Source organism: Poromitra crassiceps, assembly GCF_964638095.1.
Source record: "Poromitra crassiceps genome assembly, chromosome: 2".
NCBI classification, from domain to species: Eukaryota; Metazoa; Chordata; class Actinopteri; order Beryciformes; family Melamphaidae; genus Poromitra; species Poromitra crassiceps.
Genome location: NC_139624.1, coordinates 77,274,709 through 77,299,571, shown reverse-complemented (window position 1 = coordinate 77,299,571; position 24,863 = coordinate 77,274,709). Strand labels below are relative to the sequence as shown.

The following is a 24,863-nucleotide window of genomic DNA, read 5'->3' as shown; positions in this document are numbered from 1 at the left end:
AGGAATATCGGAAACAGCAGATCACATATTTGAGGTCCAAATCGGCCGATACAGATTGCGTGCCGATCGATCGGTGCACCCCTACTAACTAGGCTAACTAGGCTAGCATGCGTGCACACTAGAAATGAATGTGCACAATATTTTTTAGTAATATCATAAAATCAGACAGTCAAAAGAAATAAACTTTACAGTCAAGTAATTTTCCAAAATGCTGATGTAACCCAGTGGTTAATTAATCATACAATAACAATAATCATCATAATGTTAAAATACTTAATTGCAATAAATAGTTTAAAAGGCTAGCCTATTTTATAGGGTTATTTTTTCAACGGTTAAAATTTATCTTTCAAGCAGGGTGGGAATTACACGGAGGCCGTCCATTGCCCCTCCCTCTGGCCGTGATGCCCTGAGATCCCTAAGGCCACCTTGGCAGTGCCCTGCTACCAGCCTGCTACTGTCAGTTGCTTTAAAAGTGTCAGTGGTCTCAGTTTAATGTAACCTGCCCTATTCAAAGGATGTGTAATTGGTTAATTTCAGAAAAATCGCTCTTTTCACGATGTCATTAGAGCAATGGCCTTTGTGCCCTGGCATGTGGCCTTGTGCCCTAAAAAAATATGCGACGCCGAAGGCCAAATGGCCTTTTGCCCCTAAAACGACGAAATTCCCACTCTGCTTTCAAGTAAAAAAAAAAAGATGCTGTCAAATAAATAATCTAGAAAGATAACGCTAGATATGTTTTATTGTGAACATTTCATGGTTACAAGTGGGTAGAATGACGTGGTATCGAAAAAAACCCCATTAATGTTTGTTTTCCTTTCGTTAATGTGAGTGAACAGGAGAGATGCGTGTCTGACGAGGGAGAGTGGATGGAGTTTTCGCTCGGTTGAGCTAATTAAGTGAATTTCTTTTACAGAAGTCACATTGATGAAAATTGGTAGAAATATTTCCACTGAAATGATCATAATGTTGCAGCCATACAATTGTTCACCTTTGCAGCTAACACCCCCACCACAGACCAACATGGTACATTCCCATCTGTTGACATGATGTGCTGACATCCAGTTCTAGCTTACAGCCTCTGATGACTAATAGCTGCCTGGGACTCTCTTTCTCTGTCGCAGCGCTCCACATCTAGCCCCTCCCACTCCATCTCTGTGCCTCTCTGTCGCTTCACATTTCTGGTAGAAAAACGCCATCTGGGTCAGGCTCTCGTCCAGGAAATCTCAGCCATCTTGAGTGTTCGCCGTCACAGCTGTCCTGGCTACAGACCAAGAAGTCATACTCTCTCTCTCTCTCTCTCTCTCTCTCTCTCTCAGCCCCCAATTCGAAAAATGTAATCTACCACCACTGTTTGGACCATAAACATGACAGTAGGAGATGATGAAAGAAAGAAAGAGAGAGAGAGAGAGAGAGAGATAAGTGGTAGAAAGAGCGAGAGAAAGTGATAGAAGAAGAATGTGTAGAGAACAGAAAGAAAATGAAAGGGAGGGACAGCAAGGGGAGTGATGGAGAGACCGCAGGAGGAGGCAGATGAAGAGAGAGCGGTACACACACACACACACACACCCTTGAATAATGTATTTATGTCCACATAAATACAAGTATGCAAAGGACATAAACACTTAATAGTGCAATCAAATATTGGGAGTCACGAGTCAGTCAGTTACATAAGTACCCAAACAGCAACCACAATAATGCATACACATAGGATAACAACACACAGGATGTTGACAATGGCAGGTCGACAAATACAGTTATACTGTAAAGACATGATAACAGTCAGTATCTAGCCTGGGTAAACCCAGCCGCCACGTGACCTGCTCTCAGACCTGCTCTCAGTCACTACCTTGTGACTCGTAAGCAGGGTAAGCCTGAGAGCAGGTCACTGGGGGCTGGGTTTACCCAGGCTAGTCAGTATCCACTTCATGGGTACAAAAAGCAGTGCCTCCTCCATACCTCGCTAACTGCATGGCCCTTCTCTTTGGGAGACCAACCATCTGAAGGCCTCTCACAACCAGCTTATGAATGTGACCCAGGCTACCAAATATGACACACACACACACATACACACACACACACACACACACACACACACACACACACTGAGATTGAGGAGCGACTCAAGCCCTGTATTTTATTTCTCCTTGTTAGATCAGCTGTAGCTACATGTTCCACTCTCCACTCCTCCTCCCCCCCCCTTTTTTTGACGAACGCTTTTATTCTCAAATGCTGCATATCCACTTTGGTAAAAAAGAAAGTGCCTGATGGAAAATCTGTCAAGTCTGTAGTATCAGTATATCAATTGTATATTTACTAGTGTTGGAGTACTCGACCACATTTTGATGGTTCGGTCTCGTCTCGGACTTGCCCTCCATCGGTCTCGGTCTTGTCTCGTTCTCGGGCAAGCCGGACTCGGGGCCCGAAATCAGCGTTGACAACGCTGACGAAGGCTACCTGCTGAAACGCATACGTTGTTGCTGCTGTACCTATTTTGCATTAAACGCTTAAAGGACTTTATTGAGTGCTGGCCTTTTCTCCCTTTTATGGACTTGAAGACCCCCTGGGCCCACCACCATATCCAGACCCTAACCCTAAGACCACCCACCCAATGCCAAAACCTCAGACCACCTACCCAAAGCCTAAACCCAACCTGTGGAGTCCCCCCCCCGCCTGGGTGGTACTACCGTACATTACTTCCCAACTTATTCTGGACGACGAGCCTGACGGTGTACTTGAGGTTTGCCTGAACCCACAGGTGCAGAGTCAGTAGTGTGTTCCATCAAATGCTCAAGGCTCTGTGGGACGTTACCTCTAATGCAAAAGGTGCTTGACAAAGCGGTGCTCTGGGACGAGTTCGGAGTGAGAAGGTGTTGGTGCATCAAAGGGTTAAAATAATATTTTAACCTTATTGGTCACTTTGTGATGAGAGTCTGGATTTATTTTCCTTTTGTATTGATTTCCATCTTCTCCACACTCTCCAGTTCACTTTGCTGCACATGACTTTTCCTTATCTGCAACCTCAATTCATCACTAATCCCTCTCCCACTTGCTCTCTGTCTCTCTCTGTCACCATCTCTCTTTTTCTCACTCACTCTCTGTCTCTCTCTTTTGCTCTCTTTTCATTCTCTCCCTTTATGTCTCTCTATCTCCCCACTTTTGCTCTGTTTTTCCGACTGTTTCTTAGGGGCGGACGTGATCAACTTTGATGGACAGGGTGTCATCTCATATCGTTTCAAGGTACTGCATTTGCTATATTGATATGCATTTTCATAACTATTATTATTATAGACAGTATAAATCACTTTTAATTCTGGCTATTGCACAAAGGTTGTACTGTTGAGGTTGTTCATAATGTACAATAGGTAGGTGAAAGCTTCAAAGTAGACAAATAGCAGGAAGCCTTCACCTCCACAAATCAGAGGATTATCAAACAAAACGTATGCATTCATAGATTATTGATCTTTGTAATCAGAGCTTTAAAATAATAATTACCAATAATTTCTTTAGTTTGATTCATTCATTTTTGAATCAATGACTATGTTTTGATCAAACTTTTTCTGCCTGGGAATGGGTCTCCTGTGAAGTGAAATGACCCTCAAGGTCTCTTGGTGGTTTGGTTACACTTGTGCAGGTGAAGAAGATGAAGATCATTAAGGACGTGATCGCCATGAAGTTCAAGACGTCGGAGAACGAGGGCGTCATCCTCCACGGGGAGGGCCAGCAGGGAGACTACATCACCCTGGAACTCCACAAGGCCAAGCTGCTGCTGCAGATTAACCTGGGTGGGCACACACACACAAACACAGACACACACACACAGGGTTGAAAAATGCTCAGCCACAAAGGGCAAGGATCAACGAACAACGCCCATTGACGGAGCATTGACGGAAATTGAACAGATTAAAGTGAGGAATTAATTTCAGAAAATGTTCAGTCATATCGGATGAGCAGGTCAAATGTTCAGCTCATTTGCTCCTAGTCCCCCTTTCAGAGTGCCAAATGTATTTGGACAGATGAATATTATAATCTATTGCAATGACTTCTAGACTGAAGGCCATGAACATCACAATACAATCTTGTTCTCTTTCAATCCTTTTTGTATTTCCTTCTGTATGAAATAAATCAGGTGTGACTCCCCTTGGCTTTAAATGACTCTGAGGCAGTACGTAGCAGAGCATGTGAGCGGAGTGGAGCGGTGATAATTACCGCTCCATGTTCACGGAGCGGCCCTTTCCACCCGCTCCAGCGCTCACGGCAGCTCCGCTCCAGACCGCTCCCCGCTCCATACATATTTCACCTGCTCGCACTCACCGCTCCGCTCAAAAGAATAAAAAAGATCAAAAGGCCAGGGTGTTTTAATTTTCATTTAAAAGGGTGTTTTAATTTGCGTTTAAACGCCTGGGCAATGGGCATTGCTCACTACAAATAACATGAGCTCAGCAGAGTCGGCTTCATGTTCGTTTCTCTTCCTTCTCGTCTCGCAGCAGCTAGCAAGAAAATAGTGGGCGTGCACATGGCCACGCACCGATGCATTCTGGTTCGAACATGTTGTGAGCGAAACCGGAGCGGGACTGAGCGGGTGATCGGTGCCGCTCCAACTTTCGCTCCAGTACCACTCTGGTCCCCACTCACCGCTCAAGCCAAAATCCCCCCGCTCCGCTCCGCTCTGCTCACATGCTCTGGTACGTAGTACATGGTTGAGGCAGTGTGTAGTACGTGGTTGAGGCAAATCAGACCAAGGGTCTGAATTAAAGTAAGTAAACTACGATCTGAGTGATCACTCCACCTCTGAATATCATGCATCTGTGAAGGGGTTCATGATGGCAATGTATAGGCCTACTGCTTACAGTAAAGACGTGTTTTTCCTCCCTATTTATTTCCTATTAAAAATATTCCGATATAATTTCTTTCTTTTTTTCATTTTGTTTGTTTGAAGATGTCAAACACAGATAACACCCTACTACAGTATTGCATTCACAGCATCTGATGTGCTGTCTCTGTGTTTCCAGAACCAGCCACTCAGTCTGGACACAGACTGAAATATCCTAATATTATTATGATTATTCTTATTTGTTAATTACAGGCAGTAACCAGTATGGCTCCATCCTGGGCCATACCTCTGTGACTACTGGCAGCTTATTGGACGACCACCACTGGCACTCAGTGGTGATCGAACGCTACCGTCGCAACGTCAACTTCACCTTGGACAGACACATGCTGCACTTCAGGACCAACGGAGAGTTCGACCACCTTGATCTGGACTACGAGGTGAGGGGCGCGCACACACATACACACACACACACACACACATGCACAAAGGAGGTGATATAAGAATGTTTGCATTCCTTTCTTTATACTCCATCTCTTTCTGTCTTTCTGCCTCTCTCTCTTCAGCTAGTTCTTCTTGCAGTTTTGTAATCTCGTTCTAAAGGTCAAATGTCAGCAGATCATTATCTCTGTATGTCCACACTTGACCTGAAGTAACCTGAAGTGTGAGCGCAGCGTCTGTTCCTCTTTCACACTTGCAGCCACTGCCTCTGTAATGACTTGCTGCGCTGTCTGCATCCGCTTACGTCTACCCTCCAACTCTCTGCCACTATGAGGCGCTGTCTGCATCCGTTTACGTCTACCCTCCAACTCTCTGCCACTATGAGGCGCTGTTTGCATCCATACCTTACGTGTCTACCCTCCAACTCTCTGCCACTATGAGGCACTGTCTGCAACCGTACCTTACATGTCTACCCTCCAACTCTCTGCCACTATAGCCATTTTCACACATGCGCTTTATACCGGGAAATGACCAGAAAGCGGTGTAATGCCTTCATGTGTGAAAGTTGTTTTCTGGTATAAGCGCGACCCCGTCATCGTGGACATTTCACCACTTCGGAGGTTGTCATAAGAGCGGTATGTCTGCTTCATGTGTGGGCGTGCCGATTTCCCCCCTCCCCTCTCTGCTCGCTCTCTGGCCAGTCCTTCAGACCTCCACAGCAGCCCGACACACAGGACAGACACAGCGAAAATGGCAGCGGCTTGTTCTAGTCTGAAGCCGCCCAACGCTTGTTGAGAAAGCAAATGCACGAAGCGAAACGTGGAAGTATTTTGCTTACGTTGCCGATAGCGAAGGCAAGCCCCTGGACACATCAAACGAAGCCAGTCTGTAAAAAGTGCTTCAACGCGACGCAGGTGAATGGATAAACATCGAACCAGCCAGGCTATTTCTCTCAGACAGGGATCCCAACTTCTTCAAAGATTTCAGTTCAAAGACTGGTTAGCGAATGTGAAGGATACAACATACATGCCCTCTTAAGTCAAACGAGTGTGATTTATTGTGTGACAAGCAAACTTATTTCACCATCGGAGTTTTCTGCATCCGTACCTTACGTGTCTACCCTCCAACTCTCTGCCACTATGAGGCGCTGTCTGCATCCGTACCTTACGTGTCTACCCTCCAACTCTCTGCCACTATGAGTCAGTTTGCTTCACTAAGTAAGCACCAAACGCTCGCCTCTCCCACTTTACTGTGCTCAATTCCACCTGCCTTTACTGTGTTTGTTACAAAGCCATAATGTCGTAGCATAGCACAGCGTTCCTCTCCCCCTGCTGTCTGCTGACATTATTATCATGCTGCTGGTATATTTAACACTACATTACCACACAGTATGTCCTAGCTTCTGTTGTTGTCTCTGCTCCTACTACTTCTTCTTCTTCCCCCTCAACAACTTCAATTTCCTCTACTCTCCTTATTCGACTTCTTCAATCTCTTCTTCTTTGTGTTGCCGTTTTTCTTCAACTTATATTACATACATATACATACGCATACTGTACACATACATGCATATGTTTATATTATATACATACAGGTATGTTTTCTGCACTGAGAAATCCCCATTCTGGCATGGGTCATTAATGCTCGTTAAGGCTCTCGATGCGATTCTCCGTGGATGTGCGCACGCAGAACAAATAAAAATGATCAATCTGTAGTTGGAACAGCCGCCCTCGAGCAGAGCATCTGTCCACTTCTGTCTCAGAATGACGCGTTTTGGCATAATTCTGAGACGGAAGTGCCTGGAATAAACTGCAGAGCTCTCTGTGCAGGAAAACATGTCAACACTGCCCATCTGCTTCTATTACTGACATTGTAATGATACAAAGCGGGTTGAAAATGGGCAAAGCCTTCCTATAAGAAGTGTGATTTATTTGTCACACATGGCAAATTTACCATGGTGAAGCTGGGACTCAGCTAACCACTAATGTAAGAGGTATTAGCTTCAGGGTGCATTTTACAGGACACTGAAGATAACTAGTAAACAAAAGGAAACTTAAGAAAAAGGGCCAATCCACTCCTACGGCCTCCTAGGAATCATATATGATGTGAGCTATTTACTGTGTAGCAAATGAGCCCAACAGGATTAGCCTTAGCAAGACAGCGGAGCTAAGACTAACAGAGTAAATGGTTGCAATACAGAAAGGCTATACAGCTATTTACACAAGTCTGAGTCTAGCAACACAACAGTGACATCGTTAACAAACAATACTAAAAGTAAAGGTTGGAGGAGTGAACGATGGGAGGTTGTGAGAGTAACACCATGCAGTTACCATCAGCCTCCGAAGACATGTTGGGATCCAGGGGCCATATTACAGAAACTCCCTTAAGACTTAAGATAGGAAGTTTCTGTAATATGGCCCCAGGAAGCTAAAGGGGCTCGCCACCGATGCCGCCAACCAGCGACAGCCACAAACACCAATCCTCCAGGATCCGACCAATCAGCGTCAACGATGACACCTTGTCAATAGAAGAGTAGACCAAAGAGGAGGTCCTAGAGGAGAAAGACAGTTCACTCCATACGGTGCACAAGTGCACTGGACTAAACAAACAACAAAGATAGGATAAATGCATACAAAAATAGTAATACAGTATAAAGAAATTGCAACAGCCGTAACATCCCTTATATATTTCTTTTTCCTAACACCCTCCCATCACTGCTGATAGGCAGCTTGGTCTCCAGTGTCTCTGAACTGTGCATTGATCAAACACAGGAAATAACATAATTGGTTTTACACTGTGCTATAATATGAATCCATAAAACACATAATTAATCTGCCTTGGTAATGGAATACAACACGTGCAGCTAATAACACTTAAAGTAGGAAATTGATTTTGGAACAAATAATTGGGATTGTACAGTATGCACTTCTGAGTGTGTGGTTTCATGCATGGTCATGTACTGTATGTACTACTGTATACATGTATGTGTGCATGTTCAACCATTTGCATATGAGTATACATTACATATGTGTGCCACATGCCTGCATATGGATATGTGTTTGTGTGTCAGTGTGTGACCTTTACCAGGTATTGCAGATACAGCTGATCTGTTCCAATGCTGAGTGGGATACAGAGAAATGGAGCAGGATAAACCACACTGCAATTAAAGTGAAGCAGTTGATTTTGTGGTGAAGCCTGGAGGGATATTGGCAGGGCTGTTATTGCCTGACTGAGTCTCTCTACAGATAGCGTAACTGCAACCGGCTTTTACTCAAAGCTTACCAGCCAACTCCATCTTGTCTGCCTTCAGTGCTCTTGTGTGCATGTGCGCACACAGTGAGTTCTGCTCCCAGTTAAGCCTATAGACCCACTATCCAGCTGAGTTTGTGTCTATCCTTGACAGTAATTACTAAGACTAGTGAAGCATCACCACATACACACATACTGTATCCACACACTCACACACACACACACGTACGTACGCACGCATGCGCACATGCACACGCGCGCATGCGCACACACACACACACACACACACACACACACACACACACACACACACACACACACACACACACATTATCTACTGATAATTGCACTCCATCCTTCACCATCTCTGCTTCCCTCGGAGCTGATCTGAAGCAGAAAACTAAACACATGTACTATTGTACAGAAACCACTTTACATTTTCATTAATTCCACACGCTTCAGTACACCACATGCTTATTTATTAACACACCATCTCTTCTCCTCTCCTCTCATCACTTCTATTTCCCTCAAACCTCCTGTCGGTTGGTCAGTTGGTACATGTAGGTGCACAAAAAAAGAAATACTGGTCACAGCTATTTTTTGCACTTGTTTATATAGCCCTTTATCATAAGCATGTGCTTTGCATACCATATAATACACGTCATATACCAGACTATATACCATGCTAGATCATGTACTACATATGCATATTACTAATACATTCATGCCTAAGGGAAAATTAAAGTCTCTAGTTTACCTGAATTGCATGTGTTTGGACTGTGGGAGGAAGCCGAAGCACCCAGAGGAAATCCAGACTGCACACAGAAAGTGCCGAGGCGACAGTGCTAACCTTGCCATCATGATGTCCCCTCCCTTTGTTCCCTTGACCCCTTCCAGGTCGCCTTAGCAGTGTCTTCATCATCGCTGCAGTCCTACTGTAACATGTGATGCCAACTGGATACTGTAGCTCCAGTGTTTCCTACAGAATTATCTGTAGATGCCAGCCGTGGTCTGTCCGTCTCTCCATCCATTTGTCCGTCACGCACAATATATCCGACCCCACTGATTGGACTTTGATTAAACTAAAGGGAAAGATGTGTGCAATTGCCCAGCTCTGACTTTTTCAACATGACACTGATTGGCCTGGTTTGTTCAACTGTCTGCATCATGTGCAAAATCTCAGATGCCACTAAATGTAAGGGAATGAGGCATCTCATTGTTCCATTCTGCCATTTTTAAACATGCTAAAACATGTGTTTACTTGTTACTGATTGGCCCAAGGTGGCTGCATCATTGTGGGAGGTGACATGTTTACTTGTTAAGGTTTCAAAATCTACCAGCATCTTGGCTCATTGACCAATTCCAAGATCAGGTCCTGTGGCTCTTGTGTGGATATTTCCATCTTGATATGGATAATTAACCTGCAATTTTGGGTGGATGGCAGATTTATTTATTTATTTATTTTACATTTTTCAAGCTGTTTGGAATTTTCCAGTTGCCCTTAAATGAATGCAACAGAAGCATTGTTTAATAATCAACTGTTTGGAATTTACTTCATTTCATTTCAAGTTGTTTTATTCTATGTTTCTATGTATCTCTTTCTTTCCTGATCTGCTCTTTTTTCCTCTTGCTTTTGTCCTCTCTTAACCTCACTCTCCCTTTTTTGCTCTCTCTCTCTCTCTCTCTCTCTCTCTCTCTCTCTCTCTCTCTCTCTCTCTCTCTCTCTCTCTCTCTCTCTCTCTAGTTGAGCTTTGGGGGGATGCCATACAGTGGAAAGCCATTGGTGGGTGGAGGACGGAAGAACTTTAAAGGTTGCATAGAGAGCATCAACTACAATGGAGACAACATCACTGACCTGGCCAGACGCAAGAAACTAGACACCTCCAGCTTTGTAAGGACAATGCATGTACACGCACGCACGCACACGCACGCACACACACACACACACACACACACACACACACACACACACACACACACACACGTCACATGGACACAAAACTCTCACACAAAGACACACTCTTGTCACATTAACCATGTATCTGACCTAAGTGTGGGGGCAAATTCTGCCCTACACCAACATAGGCAGATATCCTGGCAGCCATTTTACCCAACTTATAAAGAAAGAATTCCACGGCAACAACTGGGGAACAGTTTGTGTTTTCATCCATGTCAATACCAGAAACAGAATATTAAATGTCTTCTCTTCTTCAGATGCACAGCGCTCTGAAACTGCCGAAAGTAACTTCAGCACATTAAGTATTTTGCCAACCCTGAACCCTAAAGCACTGCCTTTGATATAGTCTGTAAAGTCTACAGCTCTCATCTTTCCTCTTCCTCCAGCAGTAAACAGCCAGTGTATCTCCTCTTCCTCCTCAGCAGTAAACAGGAAGTGTATCTCCTCTTCCTCCTCAGTAGTAAACAGGAAGTGTATCTCCTCTTCCTCCTCAGCAGTAAACAGGAAGTGTATCTCCTCTTCCTCCTCAGTAGTAAACAGGAAGTGTATCTCCTCTTCCTCCTCAGCAGTAAACAGGAAGTGTATCTCCTCTTCCTCCTCAGCAGTAAACAGGAAGTGTATCTCCTCTTCCTCCTCAGCAGTAAACAGGAAGTGTATCTCCTCTTCCTCCTCAGCAGTAAACAAGAAGTGTATCTCCTCTTCCTCCTCAGCAGTAAACAAGAAGTGTATCTCCTCTTCCTCCTCAGCAGTAAACAAGAAGTGTATCTCCTCTTCCTCCTCAGCAGTAAACAGGAAGTGTATCTCCTCTTCCTCCTCAGCAGTAAACAGGAAGTGTATCTCCTCTTCCTCCTCAGCAGTAAACAGGAAGTGTATCTCCTCTTCCTCCTCAGTAGTAAACAGGAAGTGTATCTCCTCTTCCTCCTCAGCAGTAAACAGGAAGTGTATCTCCTCTTCCTCCTCAGCAGTAAACAGGAAGTGTATCTCCTCTTCCTCCTCAGCAGTAAACAGGAAGTGTATCTCCTCTTCCTCCTCAGCAGTAAACAAGAAGTGTATCTCCTCTTCCTCCTCAGCAGTAAACAAGAAGTGTATCTCCTCTTCCTCCTCAGCAGTAAACAAGAAGTGTATCTCCTCTTCCTCCTCAGCAGTAAACAGGAAGTGTATCTCCTCTTCCTCCTCAGCAGTAAACAGGAAGTGTATCTCCTCTTCCTCCTCAGCAGTAAACAGTCAGTGTATCTCCTCTTCCTCCTCAGCAGTAAACAGGAAGTATATCTCCTCTTCCTCCTCAGTAGTAAACAGGAAGTGTATCTCCTCTTCCTCCTCAGCAGTAAACATGAAGTGTATCTCCTCTTCCTCCTCAGCAGTAAACAGGAAGTGTATCTCCTCTTCCTCCTCAGCAGTAAACAGGAAGTGTATCTCCTCTTCCTCCTCAGCAGTAAACAAGAAGTGTATCTCCTCTTCCTCCTCAGCAGTAAACAGGAAGTGTATCTCCTCTTCCTCCTCAGCAGTAAACAAGAAGTGTATCTCCTCTTCCTCCTCAGCAGTAAACAAGAAGTGTATCTCCTTGGCTCTCTGTTGAACTGATAGAACAAATGGAGGCACTAATCAAGCTCATTAAAGCTGCACCTCTAATTCTCTCTGATGACTCATGCAGCCATTCAGTCCTAATCCAAACAGATCCGCTCTCAAGCTGAGGAGGCACACACACACACACACACAAAGCACACGCACGCACATACACAGACACACACGCGCACACGCATGAGTGCGCGCACAGACACACACACACACACACACGCGCACACACACACACACACACACGCACACACACAAGCACACACACACACACACACACACACACACACACACACACAGATGCATGGGCAAACACAGACACATACACAAACATGCATTATACAGACTACTTGAATGTATGCATCCTCATGCATGTGCACACACACAAACACAATCCACAGTCCTCTAGGTGGTAATAGGGCAGCTCAATATTGTGACTTTGCTAATGATTTAATTAAAGGCCGGCTTTTCCGTGGGGGATATGAATATATATTAAATCTCACGCCCCTAAGGTTTTCAAATCCGTTGAAATTTTTGAAATTGGTTGTTTACAGCCTGAGATATCACCAGAAATCCACTCTGTGTGTGTGGGGGGGGGGGGAGGTGGGGGGGAGGTGCGGGTGCGGGGACTCGAAATACTACATTTCCCACAATGCACTGGGCTCGCGTGGCCTTCGTTTCCATGCCCACCCCTCAGGCGTTTGGCTGATATCAAACTCCAGTAGGTGGCGGTAATGCACATATATGTTTGCCAACCGCCATAAAACTCAAAGAAGAAGAAAAAGAAGAAGGCTTCGACAATATTACATGGAGAGAAGAAGAAATAAATCGAAAATAAATCGAAAATAAATTGCCTCCAAATTGCACCAAATTTAAACTGAAGTATATATGTCGGGAGATGTCTTCATAAAAATTTTTTCATGCATTTTAAGGCATTTTCGTAGGAGTTACGCGCATCTGATGTTGTAACTATTTTCTGTAAAAATGTGTAAAAACGGGTACATTGCTCAGCGTTGATTTCGTTACTTCAACCCACCTACTACTAGATGTAAAATTTGACGAGCTTTCCAATGCCGCCAGTCACGTGTCTGTCCGTGCTTCCGTTCCAGAGAAAATCGTCTCTTTGCAAGGAGCTATGGAAAGCTAACCTAGCTACAGCAGGCTAGGTGGTCGAAAAAGATGGCTGCCTTTTTGTTTTTCTTCAGACCTCTGAAGGGGCGTGGAGGACCTCTAGAGGCGGGACCATGGCCAACAACAGTTGTAGTTCATAGGTGCTCGACTTCCGCAAGGCTGGACTTGTCGCTCTGACGCGTTTTGCGTCAGAGCGACATGCAAATAATGTGAGAGATGGATGATAGGTCAGGCAGGGAACAACCAATTTCAAAAATTTCAACGGATTCGAAAACCTTAGGGGCGTGAGATTTAATATATATTCATATTCCCCATGGTAAAGCCGTCCTTTAAGAGCACGAGGTCAGGAAAGCTCAATGGTAATTAGTGCTAAAAGTCCACATTACTATTTATTTTATACCAGCACACACAAAACACAACACTCAGATTTGGCCTGTTTACCTACGCTACAGAAAATCTCTTAGCCTACTGTATCTTTAAAGGAGAATTTATTTTCTTTCTTTTTTTACAACCTGGACCTTATTTTCAGCTTAGTTTTTGTTAAACTAGTCACCCAGAACAGACATTTCTCAGATTGATGCAGTATTGAGCTAGCATGTGCAGTGCAACGGCCTGGAACAGAGGCCGTAGGGGCATGTTGCAACCGTGCATGTACTCAACTGTAAAAAGCCTATTTTCTGCTGGCTCATATCCTTATTATATCATAGACACAGAACTGGAAGTGCCTCTATTGCTCTCCGTCTGCTTGCTGATCCCAGATCAGGACTGTGTGTGGGACCTGAGTCTGCCTGCTGATCCTAGATCAGGACTGTGTGTGGGACCTGAGTTTCCCTGCTGATCCCAGATCAGGACTGTGTGTGAGACCTGAGTCTGCTTGCTGATCCCAGATCAGGACTGTGTGTGGGACCTGAGTCTGCTTGCTGATCCCAGATCAGGACTGTGTGTGGGACCTGAGTCTGCTTGCTGATCCCAGATCAGGACTGTGTGTATGACCTGAGTGAGTCTCACAAGAGTTGAGAGTTCAGCTGCAGTGGCTCAAGCCGCCATGTTTCCCTTTGAGTAACAATGTAGGATGGCTGGATATTTACCTGATTTTGAGAATATGGACGATGCGTGTGTGGTGTTTGCAAGGGCGTCGTTTTGGTCTCAAAGTTGGTAGGGTCGAGGACGGCATGAGGGGAGGATGTTTTGGTGGCGCCCGCAAGTGCGCCGGCGAAAAAAAATTGAGGTTTTTGTTTTACCTTTTTTAGCCATATTTAGACGAATATCTCATTTTAAATCAACATTAGGATTATACTGTTGTGATGGGATCATGTCTATGTTCCCCGGGTTCTATGTTCCCCGGGTTCTATATTCCCCGTTTTTCACTAACCCTAAACCTAACCTCCCCCAGACCCTAACCCAAAACCTAACCTCTCCCACCACCCACGCCTAAACCTAACCTCCCCCAGACCCTAACCCAAAACCTAACCTCTCCCAGGGAACATAGCGGGGTTCTATGTTCCCCGGTCCCACAAAAACGGGGAATATAGGACCCGGGGAACATAGGACCCGGGGAACATAGGGATGACCCCGTTGTGATGTCATTATTCAGTATCTTCTCCTTTTCTCAATAACTTTCATGTCACCACCTGCTCAGCTCTCCTGTCAGCATAATTGTAACTAACAAACACAAACTGTAGGTTTAGCCATCTAATCATGTTCTTTCACAAACAGCCGGTTTGGAAAGAAAAAATTGCCACTGAATCCCACACATCATACATCCTACATTTCTTCCTCCTAAGAGTTGCACGATCTTCAGTCAGATGTCAATGCCACCATTTGACATCACCAATACACTGTTGTCATCGCGCAAGCACATGGCTACTTAATATGGACGTTAACATCCATATTATAACCATGTGCTTCAGCTGCGCGCTGTACTTTGCTAAATTAGCATCGATGCTAGTGGGACTTGCCTGCTTGCTGCTGCTTGCACTGGTGCGTCACTGCTGCTTGCTGGTAATGTTAATCCCATGTCAGAAAAGGTCTCCAGATTTGTCGCTAACATTAGTCTCTTCTCCAGGAGGGTCTGTCTGCTGGTGATTTCGGGAAAACTGTGTGTGTGTGTGTGTGTGTGGGTGGGTGGGCGTTTGTTTGGTCATCAGCCAAATGAGCCAATCAAACGTGAGTTTGGGGAAAAAAAAATTGGACTGGCCCATTCAGTTGTGAAAAACAGGGGTAAATGTAATTTTGAACATAATGCAAACTAATTTCACTCAATAATAGTCGGGTCAATTCTATCCTTGCAAAATATGGGAAGACAATCTAAATGACCTATATAACTGCACTCCAAAGATAATGCAAATAAGGTTGCTTAAAAGTTGGTAGGGACAATTGGACATCCTGAAATATTGGTTGTGACAAGTCCCCACCAACCCTACCCAAATCGACGCGCTTGGGTGTTTGTGATAATAAAGATGGGCTTGTCCGTCCCCTTCATTTGAATTTGATGGCCACACGTACTTATTTGAGCCGGACTAACGTTATACAGATTACAAACTGCAGAGCGGGGGAAACAGGAGTTTCTGTCTCTACCAATGTGACGGACAGCAGACAGAGACAGGGTGAACACTCTGCACCAAGGTAAGGTACAGCGTTCATTTTCTCATCGTCTCTATGATATAATAAGGATATGAGCCAGTGCGTGTGAGAAAATAAGCTTTTTACAGGATGTACATGCACGGTTGCCAAATTTCTGTTCTGGGTGACTATTTTAACATAAACTAAGCTGAAAATAAGGTCCAGGTTGTAAAAAAAAAAGAAGAAATTCTCCTTGTATGGTCTGGTGTAAAAACTCAATTTTCAATGGTGAACAGGGGCTCTGAATCAATCGAGCAACTTCATGTGTTACATTACATTACATTATGTGATTCAGCAGATGCTTTTGTCCAAAGCGACTTACAATATTACATCTTATCAAGAGCACAGAAGAAAACAACAACCATGCAACACAATAAATGACAGACAGACATCTTAATGGACTATAGTAGCACTTTGTAGAAAGTAGTTTGAGAAGGAACAAGCAGCATGTAACAGCGGGATTATTTTATTTTATTTTATTTTTGTCTTATATCTTTGAAGGTCTATGTACTGATGACTTTCTCATCTCTGTCTTTGTGTGCGTCTTCCTCTGTATCTGTCTCTCTAACACAGCGAAACCTGTCCTCCTCCTGCGTGGAGACCCACACCTTCCCGGTCTTCTTCAATGCCACCAGCTTCCTGCAGCTGCCAGGTCGGGCCAATCACAACACAGTATCTGTGGGCTTCCAGTTCCGTACCTGGAACCCCAACGGGCTTCTCCTCTTCAGTAACCTTGACGACGGGACGCTGGAGATCTCGCTCGAGGACGGCAAGGTTACAGTTCACATCAATGTGACGAGCGCCACCAAAAACAACCGGCTTGACATATCATCAGGTAGGCCAGTGAGCGGATGTGTCCACACAAACACACACACACACACACACACACACACACACACACACACACACACACACACACACACACACACACACACACAAACACACACACACACACACACACACACACACACACACACACATACATACATACATTGCATACATGGCATTTCAAGGTGTTGTTATTTATGTCGAGCCAAGAGACTCATCTCTCCTCTATACCTGGCTGATATGAAACGTTGTCATGTTCTGGTCAGTGCTGGCCCCACACAATGCTATCATGCAAAACTAGAAAAATAGGATCATCTGCTACGAGAATTTGTACTTTACTTCATTCTTGACATGCCAATATGCTGTCGCCAAATTGCCATGCTTTCACCAGTGGTGTATAAAGTACTCGAAATCCATACTTGAGTGAAAGTATAGATACTTTACCAGAAAATGACTTGGGTAAAGCATCTCTGCATGCCTCAAAGACATTGGTGACTGGATGTCTGCCCACCAACAAGCCATCAAGCTTAATCTTGGTAAAAACAGAGCTACTCTTCCTCCCAGGGAAAGACTGCCCTCTCGCAGATCTCTCCATCTCCATTGACAATACCACTGTGCTTCCCTCCCAAACGGCTAAGAACCTTGGGGTGATCCTTGACAACCAGCTGTCTTGCTCGGCCAACATATCTGCGACAGCACGCTCCTGTAGGTTCTCCCTCTACAACACCCGCAAAATCCGTCCCTTTCTCACAAGGGAAGCGACTCAACTCCTGGTCCAGTCACTTATCATCTCCCGCCTGGACTACTGCAACGTGCTCCTGGCCGGCCTACCTGCCGCCGACATCCGACCGCTTCAGCTCATTCGGAACGCTGCAACCCATCTGGTATTCAACCAACCCAAATTCTCTCATGTCACTCCCCTCTTCCGGGACCTTCACTGGCTTCCCATCTCGGCATGCATCAAATTCAAGACACTGGTACTGGCCTACAGGGCAGTACACCAGACAGCTCCTCTGTACCTGCAATCTATGGTCAGGTTCCAAACCTCTCACCGCTCCCTTCGCTCCTCCACTAGTGCAGGACGCCTCGCCCCTCCTTCGCTACAGGGGCTAAAAAGTCGCTCATCCCGATCGCATATGGATGGTTTATGTGGGTCCTCCATAAAATACCAGCCAGCGGGGGACATGGTCATCCCACCTATGTAGGTGGGATGGCCAAACCCACATAAACCATCCATATATACGTCACAGCAACATCACGTGACGTCTCTGAAGAAGGCTGCAGGAAGCAAAGCAGTCGAAACTGTCAGGTATGACAAAAACAAAATAACGTCTTTTCACATGAAATATCTAATACTGTAAAACTAAGTCAGACGTCATGAACCTTTTTGGATTATAACTTCTTTCTCTCTCTCTTAAAAAAAAAAAAAAAGCAAAAATACTAACTTAACTTTACCACTATTCCTTTATTTTATTTTATTTTATTTTATTCGTTTATTTGGATGGGACAGTGCAAAATTAATGAACACAGAAACCACAGAACAGATAGTAAAACCTGGAACATAGTAAAAGTGTAAAAATTGCCGGATTTAGCACGAGGCTAATTTCCATCCGTTCCTTCAGATGTTGTAGTTGTCATAGACTGTGTTGCATAGTTGATCACTCTATTGCTGACAAAAATGTGTTATTGTAAGTTGCTTTGGATAAAAGCGTCTGCCAAATGACGTAATGTAATGTAATGTAATGGGTAAAAGTCAAAGTCACCCATTAAAATATTACTTGAGTAAAAGTCTTAAAGTAGCTAATATTTTCTGTACTTAAAGGAGAATTTCGTTTTTTTTTAACCTGCAGCCCTCTCCTCACATTAATTATGATCTGACGACTCACCCAGTGATCTCCGCAGCGTTTTTTTTTTTCACTGGTGGTTGCAGGCAGCCCATTTTTGCCTGTCGGGTCAGCTCTCCTCAGGAAAGTCTCACTGACCCGACAGGTGGAAATGGGATGCCTGTAACAACTACTGCTAGGCGCCCGGGGACAATTGCAGTCTGATCGTTCCTTAGGGAACAGTTTATGACGATATGCGTTGAAAACGGGAATAAAACTGTCTATTTACATGGAGGAAAACACGCTGCCACTTGGCCCCCACGGAGCTAAATTCTAGGACTGACTTGCACACTATTTCGATCACAACAACGCCTAGGACGGACAAAAACGCTGCGGAGATCACTGGGTGAGTCGTCAGATCATAATTAATGTGAGGAGGGCTGCAGGTTCAGAAAAACCGAAATTCTCCTTTAAGTATCAAAAGTATTTTTTTTAATATTAAATGTACTTAAAAGTATTGAAAGTAAAAGTACAAGTAAATCCTGTTTGTAAGAAAGCAAGCGGTCCGGATTTTCAGAATTTTTAGCTTTATTGTGAGTTTGCTTACATATTTACCTTATAGTCTGCCATTTGAACTGACTGCAGCTTTTGGCACAAGTGCCTGCTTTAGGCTATCATGGCGATGAGATATCTCCATGTCAATAGGAAATATATAATAATCATCATCATCATGTTCATCATCATAATCACCATAGATCATGGACATCTCCTCCATATAGCTATGCCTGGATATTGTCACGGCCAGATAATTGACGTTACCTTTCTGAAACACGGCAGTATTGGGCTGTGTCAAAACAGTGACCGTTACACCAGATAGCAACGGAAATACCATGATTTACTTTCAGAATAAAATGCTTCTCACCTTTGGAGAAACAAATAAAGCATTTATGATTTTACTTTGAAATCCTTAAGCGGAAGACTTTAACGTTCTGGCTGCGTGGACGCTTGACCAATTTGAAGCTTACCCCAAAAGACGCTTGGTTTCTTGTTTTCTGGTGGCATATTCTGTCATTCTGGTTCAATTGGACACAATGTAAAGACAATTTAAAGTAATTAACCGTCGGATTTCAGCCTGTGAGAACTTTTAACATGGATGAAAAGACTTGGGAAGCACTGACAGTAAGCGATTGGCAAACGCAACTTGCAACACTGAAGCACTGATTCGCTAGCCAGGCTACTGATTAGCCACAACACCAGCTGTTTGTTTATTTTATAGTAACGAGTAACGAAGATGCTTTTGGGAAATTTATCAGAGTAAAAGTATTGATTTTATTACGAAATTGTAGTGGAGTAAAAGTAAAAGTTGAAAGAAAAATAAATACTCAACTAAAGTACAGATACTCAAAAAAGATACTCAAGTACAGTAACGAAGTATTTGTACTTCGTTACTTTACACCGCTGGCTTTCACCATTACAGAATGCAAAATGCCAAAAACTACGTCTCCCTTGCACCATTATGTAATGCCCAATGTGCATTTTTCCTTAACCATCATCACATATTGCCAGTTACCAAATACACAACCTACAATCAAGAAAACAACTAACCCTAACCACTGTAAATATGTAAAAAGCACAGCCCAGCAAAAAGCCATGATAATTCAATCAACTATACTCATGAAAAGTGAGCAATATCTGCTGCAGTTTGTTTATGTCTGATTTAAAATTCATAAATAAAGGCACTAATCTATTCTGTCCATTGCTGCTTTAATAGGGTAGAAGAAGTGGAGGGAGGGAGGGATGTAATGAGGAAAGGCTCCATATCTCTCCTAGTGGCCATTGACCTGAATATCTCTTCATAACCTCATTCACTATCGCCATGGTAACCCCGGGGGCACCAGGGTCATTAAAGTTAGAGAGAGAGAGTCAGAGATAGAGGGAGAAGCAGAAGCATTAGATGAGGTCACTGAGAGAAGGCTCTACATAAGACTGTGGGTGTCTCCTAAATGGTGTGTGTGTGTGTGTGTGTGTGTGTGTGTGTGTGTGTGTGTGTGCACGCGCGCGTTCATAAAGGGTACTTAGTTGTGAATCCTGAAGGGACTCTGATCTAATTATCCCATCACTTTCCTTTTACTTACTCATTATCTCTCTATCTCTCTCTGTCTCTCTCTCTCTCTCCTCTCTCTCTCATCACTCATTTGGCAGAATTATAAAATAGCTTTGTTACAGCAGGTGTACCAAAGTGTTACCTTGATATCTATACAGCAGACCAAAGCATGTTTTGATGTGGCCAAGTATCAATCAAACCCATATTTTCCACATCACCTACCATTAAAAGATAATTTGGTCCAACAAACCAAAGCCTGTGTTATTGGAAGTGTCCTTCTTCTACCTGTGTGTGTGTGTGTGTGTGTGTGTGTGTGTGTGTGTGTGTGTGTGTGTGTGTGTGTGTGTGTGTGTGTGTGTGTGTGTGTGTGTGTGTGTGTGTGTGTGTGTGCGTGCGTGCGTGCGTGCGTGCGTGCGTGAGTGTGTGCATGCATGCGTGCGCACACGCGTGCATGCCTATATCAACCCAGTTAGAAGTAATAACATCAGTTCCGTCAAGGTGCCGGATTACACGCACACACACACACACACACACACACAGACAGGCACACACACACACACACACACACACACACACACACACACACACACACACTAGAGAGCTGCAAACCCGAGGGTACCCTCGCGGGCCCCTCGGGCCTGGCCAATACGGGCTGGAAACGGGCTTTTTTTTAAGTGAATTGCTCCGAGCTGCCGGGGCCGGGCCAGGTTCGGGCTCGTTTCAATAATAAAATAAAATGAAGATGTATTACTCGCTTCATTTTACACAGCAGAGTGAGACCAAGAGGAGGAGGAGCGCACAGACGTGCACACACCGTCCCCACACACACCCTCACCGTGACGTTAGTCTGCCACTCCAGTCCACAATCCACCTCATGACATGTTTCAGTCAGCGTGCTGTCACTGTCAGCATAAAAAACAACAACAAAACAAGCCGCGTGTGTCCGTGTCCGTGTCGTGAGAGAGAAATAAGATTGATGGACATAAAACAAAGTTTGCGAGGGGAGAGTTAAACAGTCCCCACTGCAGTAGGGAAAGCTCATTTCAACCTGTTCAAAACGAACCCATCTACCATACATTGTGAGGACACTAATGTGACGTTATTCAATGCAGCTATAAACGGTAAGTCTGCTGTTTTAATTTCGATATGCTTGAGTGACATAATGTTTCAGTTTGTGGGCATTGTTGCTGTTGGCAATTAAACGATCTAACGTTCACTTTCTCGAGACAATATGTCTGGATTTTGATAGGCCACGGTAGCGTGTGTGAGAGGGGGAGAGAGAGACAGAGAGAAAGCTGCGGTGGTTGTCTTTATAGGCAACACAGTCTAGCAACGTTTTGGACCAACGAGTTCAGCAGCACGGCAGCATGCACAGAGAGGGAGAGAGAGATGTGTCGTCATATCGTGATATTGATGTCGGGCCTCGCAACGGGCTCGGGCCAATTAATTTCATGACTCATCCAGGCCGGGTCGGCCACGGGCCTGCATGTCACGGGCCGGGGAGGGCTCGGGCCGAGATTTCCGGCCCGCGCAGCTCTCTAACACACACACACACACACACACACACGCGCACACACTCACACAGTTACTTGCACAGTCAGAATGGGAAGCATAAGGCATTACAATAATGGAAAAGCCTCAGGCACAGATTTGAGGGGAAAACACACTACAGCCACCCCTGATTATAATGTTATATTGTCTCACTCCCCTGTGTGTGTGTGTGTGTTTCTGTTTCTGTCTCTGTCTGTCTGTGTGTGTGTGTGTGTTCCTGTGTCCGTGTGTATATTTGTGTGTGCATGCGTGTGTGTATGTGTGTCCGTGTGTATATTTGTGTGTGCGTGTGTGTGTGTGTGTGTCCGTGTGTATATTTGTGTGTGTGTGTGTGTGTGTTTCTGTCTGTCTGTGTGTTCCTGTGTCTGTGTGTGTGTGTGTGTGTGTGTGTGTGTGTGTGTGTGTTCCTGTGTCCGTGTGTATATTTGTGTGTGCATGCGTGTGTGTATGTGTGTCCGTGTGTATATTTGTGTGTGTGTGTCTGTGTGTCCGTGTGTATATTTGTGTGTGTGTGTGTGTGTGTGTGTTTCTGTCTGTCTGTGTGTTCCTGTGTCCGTGTGTGTGTGTGCGTGTGCGTGTGTGTGTGTAGACTAAGTATAATGGGGTATTCTCTGGCTTGGCATATTGCCTTCAGTGTGGACGTGCAAAGCTCTTGAAACTGCCTCCGAGCACCAAATGTTTAGGAGACGGGGAGGAGAAATTCATGACAGCCAGAGGGCCTCATACATTTATTACAGACAAAATTCATTTATACACGATCAATATGTAATAGGACCAAGAGAGAAACAGGGGGAGGCAGCATGTGGGGAGAGGAAAGGAAAAGAAAAAAAGTCACAAAATTCATGTTAAGAGACATTTGCACACAAAACAGCACACAATGATTATTATTCACTCTGCCCCATAACTTCTGATGAGGCTACCTTACTCCTATGATATGATATGATATGATATGATATGATATGATATGATATGATATACATGTCTTATTCAGTGCTGTAGTGTTAAAAAAAAAAAAAAAGTTAGTAAAGTAGGCTATACATTTCTAGGCAGCTTTCTTGCACGTTGCACCGTTATAAAAACAAGGCTAGGTCGGAACCTAGCATATGGCCAGCGCGATAAAGCCTTCACGAGCATCGGCACTCAAATCGGCACACAAATTGGACTGGACAAAGCCAGATAGGGCCCGCTTTCGCTGGCCAAAAGGGTAGATCAACTTTTGTTGCCCATATACAAGACTAGAACAACTGAAACTGAATATATCCCTATAATATCATTTTATTATCCATAAAATAATATTTTACCTGGGCACTTCACACAGACTACCCGAAGTAAAGACACCGGAGCACTCTTTTCCGTCTGCACGTTTTAATAGAAGGGGCTGACTGACGTTTCGACAGACAAGTCTGTCTTCCTCAGAGTCAAGCAGAACACTGAAAAATGGGAGGTTTATATACCCTCCTCCACAGTGATGTCATTAGCAGCCATTTTGAATAATAATAATAGGAAAAACAATGACACAAATATGACATCAAACAATTTACAAATGGGGATATGAATGTGGGGGGGGGAAAAAATGTATATATATATAATACATATATCACTGTTTTCCCAAGGACGATAGGCTATATCGAAGGGGGAAAAAACCACAAATCAACATATACCCATCACTATTTACAGTATTTACATGTTCTAAATAAAGACTTCCACTAAGAGTCAAAAGGAGAACAGAGAAAAGAAAGACATCAGAGAAAACATGAAAGGCTAGGTTGGTCATTAACTCCTCCAGTGGATGCTGCATTGAGGGTAAAGATCCAGAACGCTTCCCTTCTCAGGAGTTTGTTGATCATATCTCCACCCCTAGGGGGTGGCTTCACTTTCTCGATGCCCAAGAACTTTAAGGAGGAGACCGAACCATGTTTGGCTTCAGAGTAGTGGCGTGCCATCGCATAATCCATATTTTTGTTGCGTATGGCAGTTTTATGCTCACCTATCCTGATTTTGAGTGCTCGTTTCGTCTGGCCTACATATATTAGACCACAAGGACATTTCAACATGTAGATGACATGAGTGGAGTTGCAATTTATAAATTCTTTTATTTCATATTTGGTCCCATTGAGGGGATGAAAGAACAGTTTTGCTTTGTGTGTATTGGAGCATTGTGAACAGTGACCACAGCAATAGAAACCAGCAGGGGGCCCCGGTAGCCAAGTGTTAGGGGCTGCAGCCGGGGGCATATAGCTATGAACAACTTTATCTCTGATATTACGCGGTCTTCTAAATGATATCAGAGGAAGGTTGGAGGTGATTTCTTTAAGTGATGGCTCACTTTTTAGAACATGCCAGTGTTTTAACATGATGTTCTTTACCTGGCCAGCAGAGGGATTGTATTCTGTTGAGAAGCAGATACGGGGAGGGGTCTTCTCTCGGCTGTTTTTAGACAGGAGAGAGGCACGGTCCGTCTGTTTGGATCGGTTGAGTGCCCGTTCAATCACAGCTGTCCTGTACCCTCTTTCTAGGAAGCGTGTTTTCATCTCCTCAGATTTTGAGATGAAGTCCTCAGGGCGGCTGCAATTGCGCCTTAGTCTGAGGAATTGACCCACTGGGATATTCTGTTTTAATTGTTCTGCATGATTGCTGCTGGAATGTTATAGTGTGTTGCGGCTTAAAGGCTTGCGGTAGATGGTGGTCTCTAGACTGTTGTCACTGTTTTTGGATATGGATAAATCCAAGAAATTTATATTTGTGAGGCTATGTTCCTCT

At 44.3% G+C, this 24,863-nt stretch overlaps 1 protein-coding gene across 1 annotated transcript in view; it reads left to right on the top strand.

Annotated features, from left to right (window-relative positions):
• Nucleotides 1-24,863, top strand: part of LOC310772489 (contactin-associated protein-like 2) — a gene marked incomplete at both ends in the record, with an annotated part of 736,946 nt that overhangs the window by 453,324 nt on the left and 258,759 nt on the right. Inside the window, 5 exons of the mRNA XM_083632310.1 lie at nt 3,185-3,237; nt 3,632-3,782; nt 5,084-5,268; nt 10,260-10,406; nt 16,371-16,632. Coding sequence (XP_083488436.1) covers nt 3,185-3,237; nt 3,632-3,782; nt 5,084-5,268; nt 10,260-10,406; nt 16,371-16,632 — 798 coding nt within the window. The remainder of the gene's footprint in view (nt 1-3,184; nt 3,238-3,631; nt 3,783-5,083; nt 5,269-10,259; nt 10,407-16,370; nt 16,633-24,863) is intronic.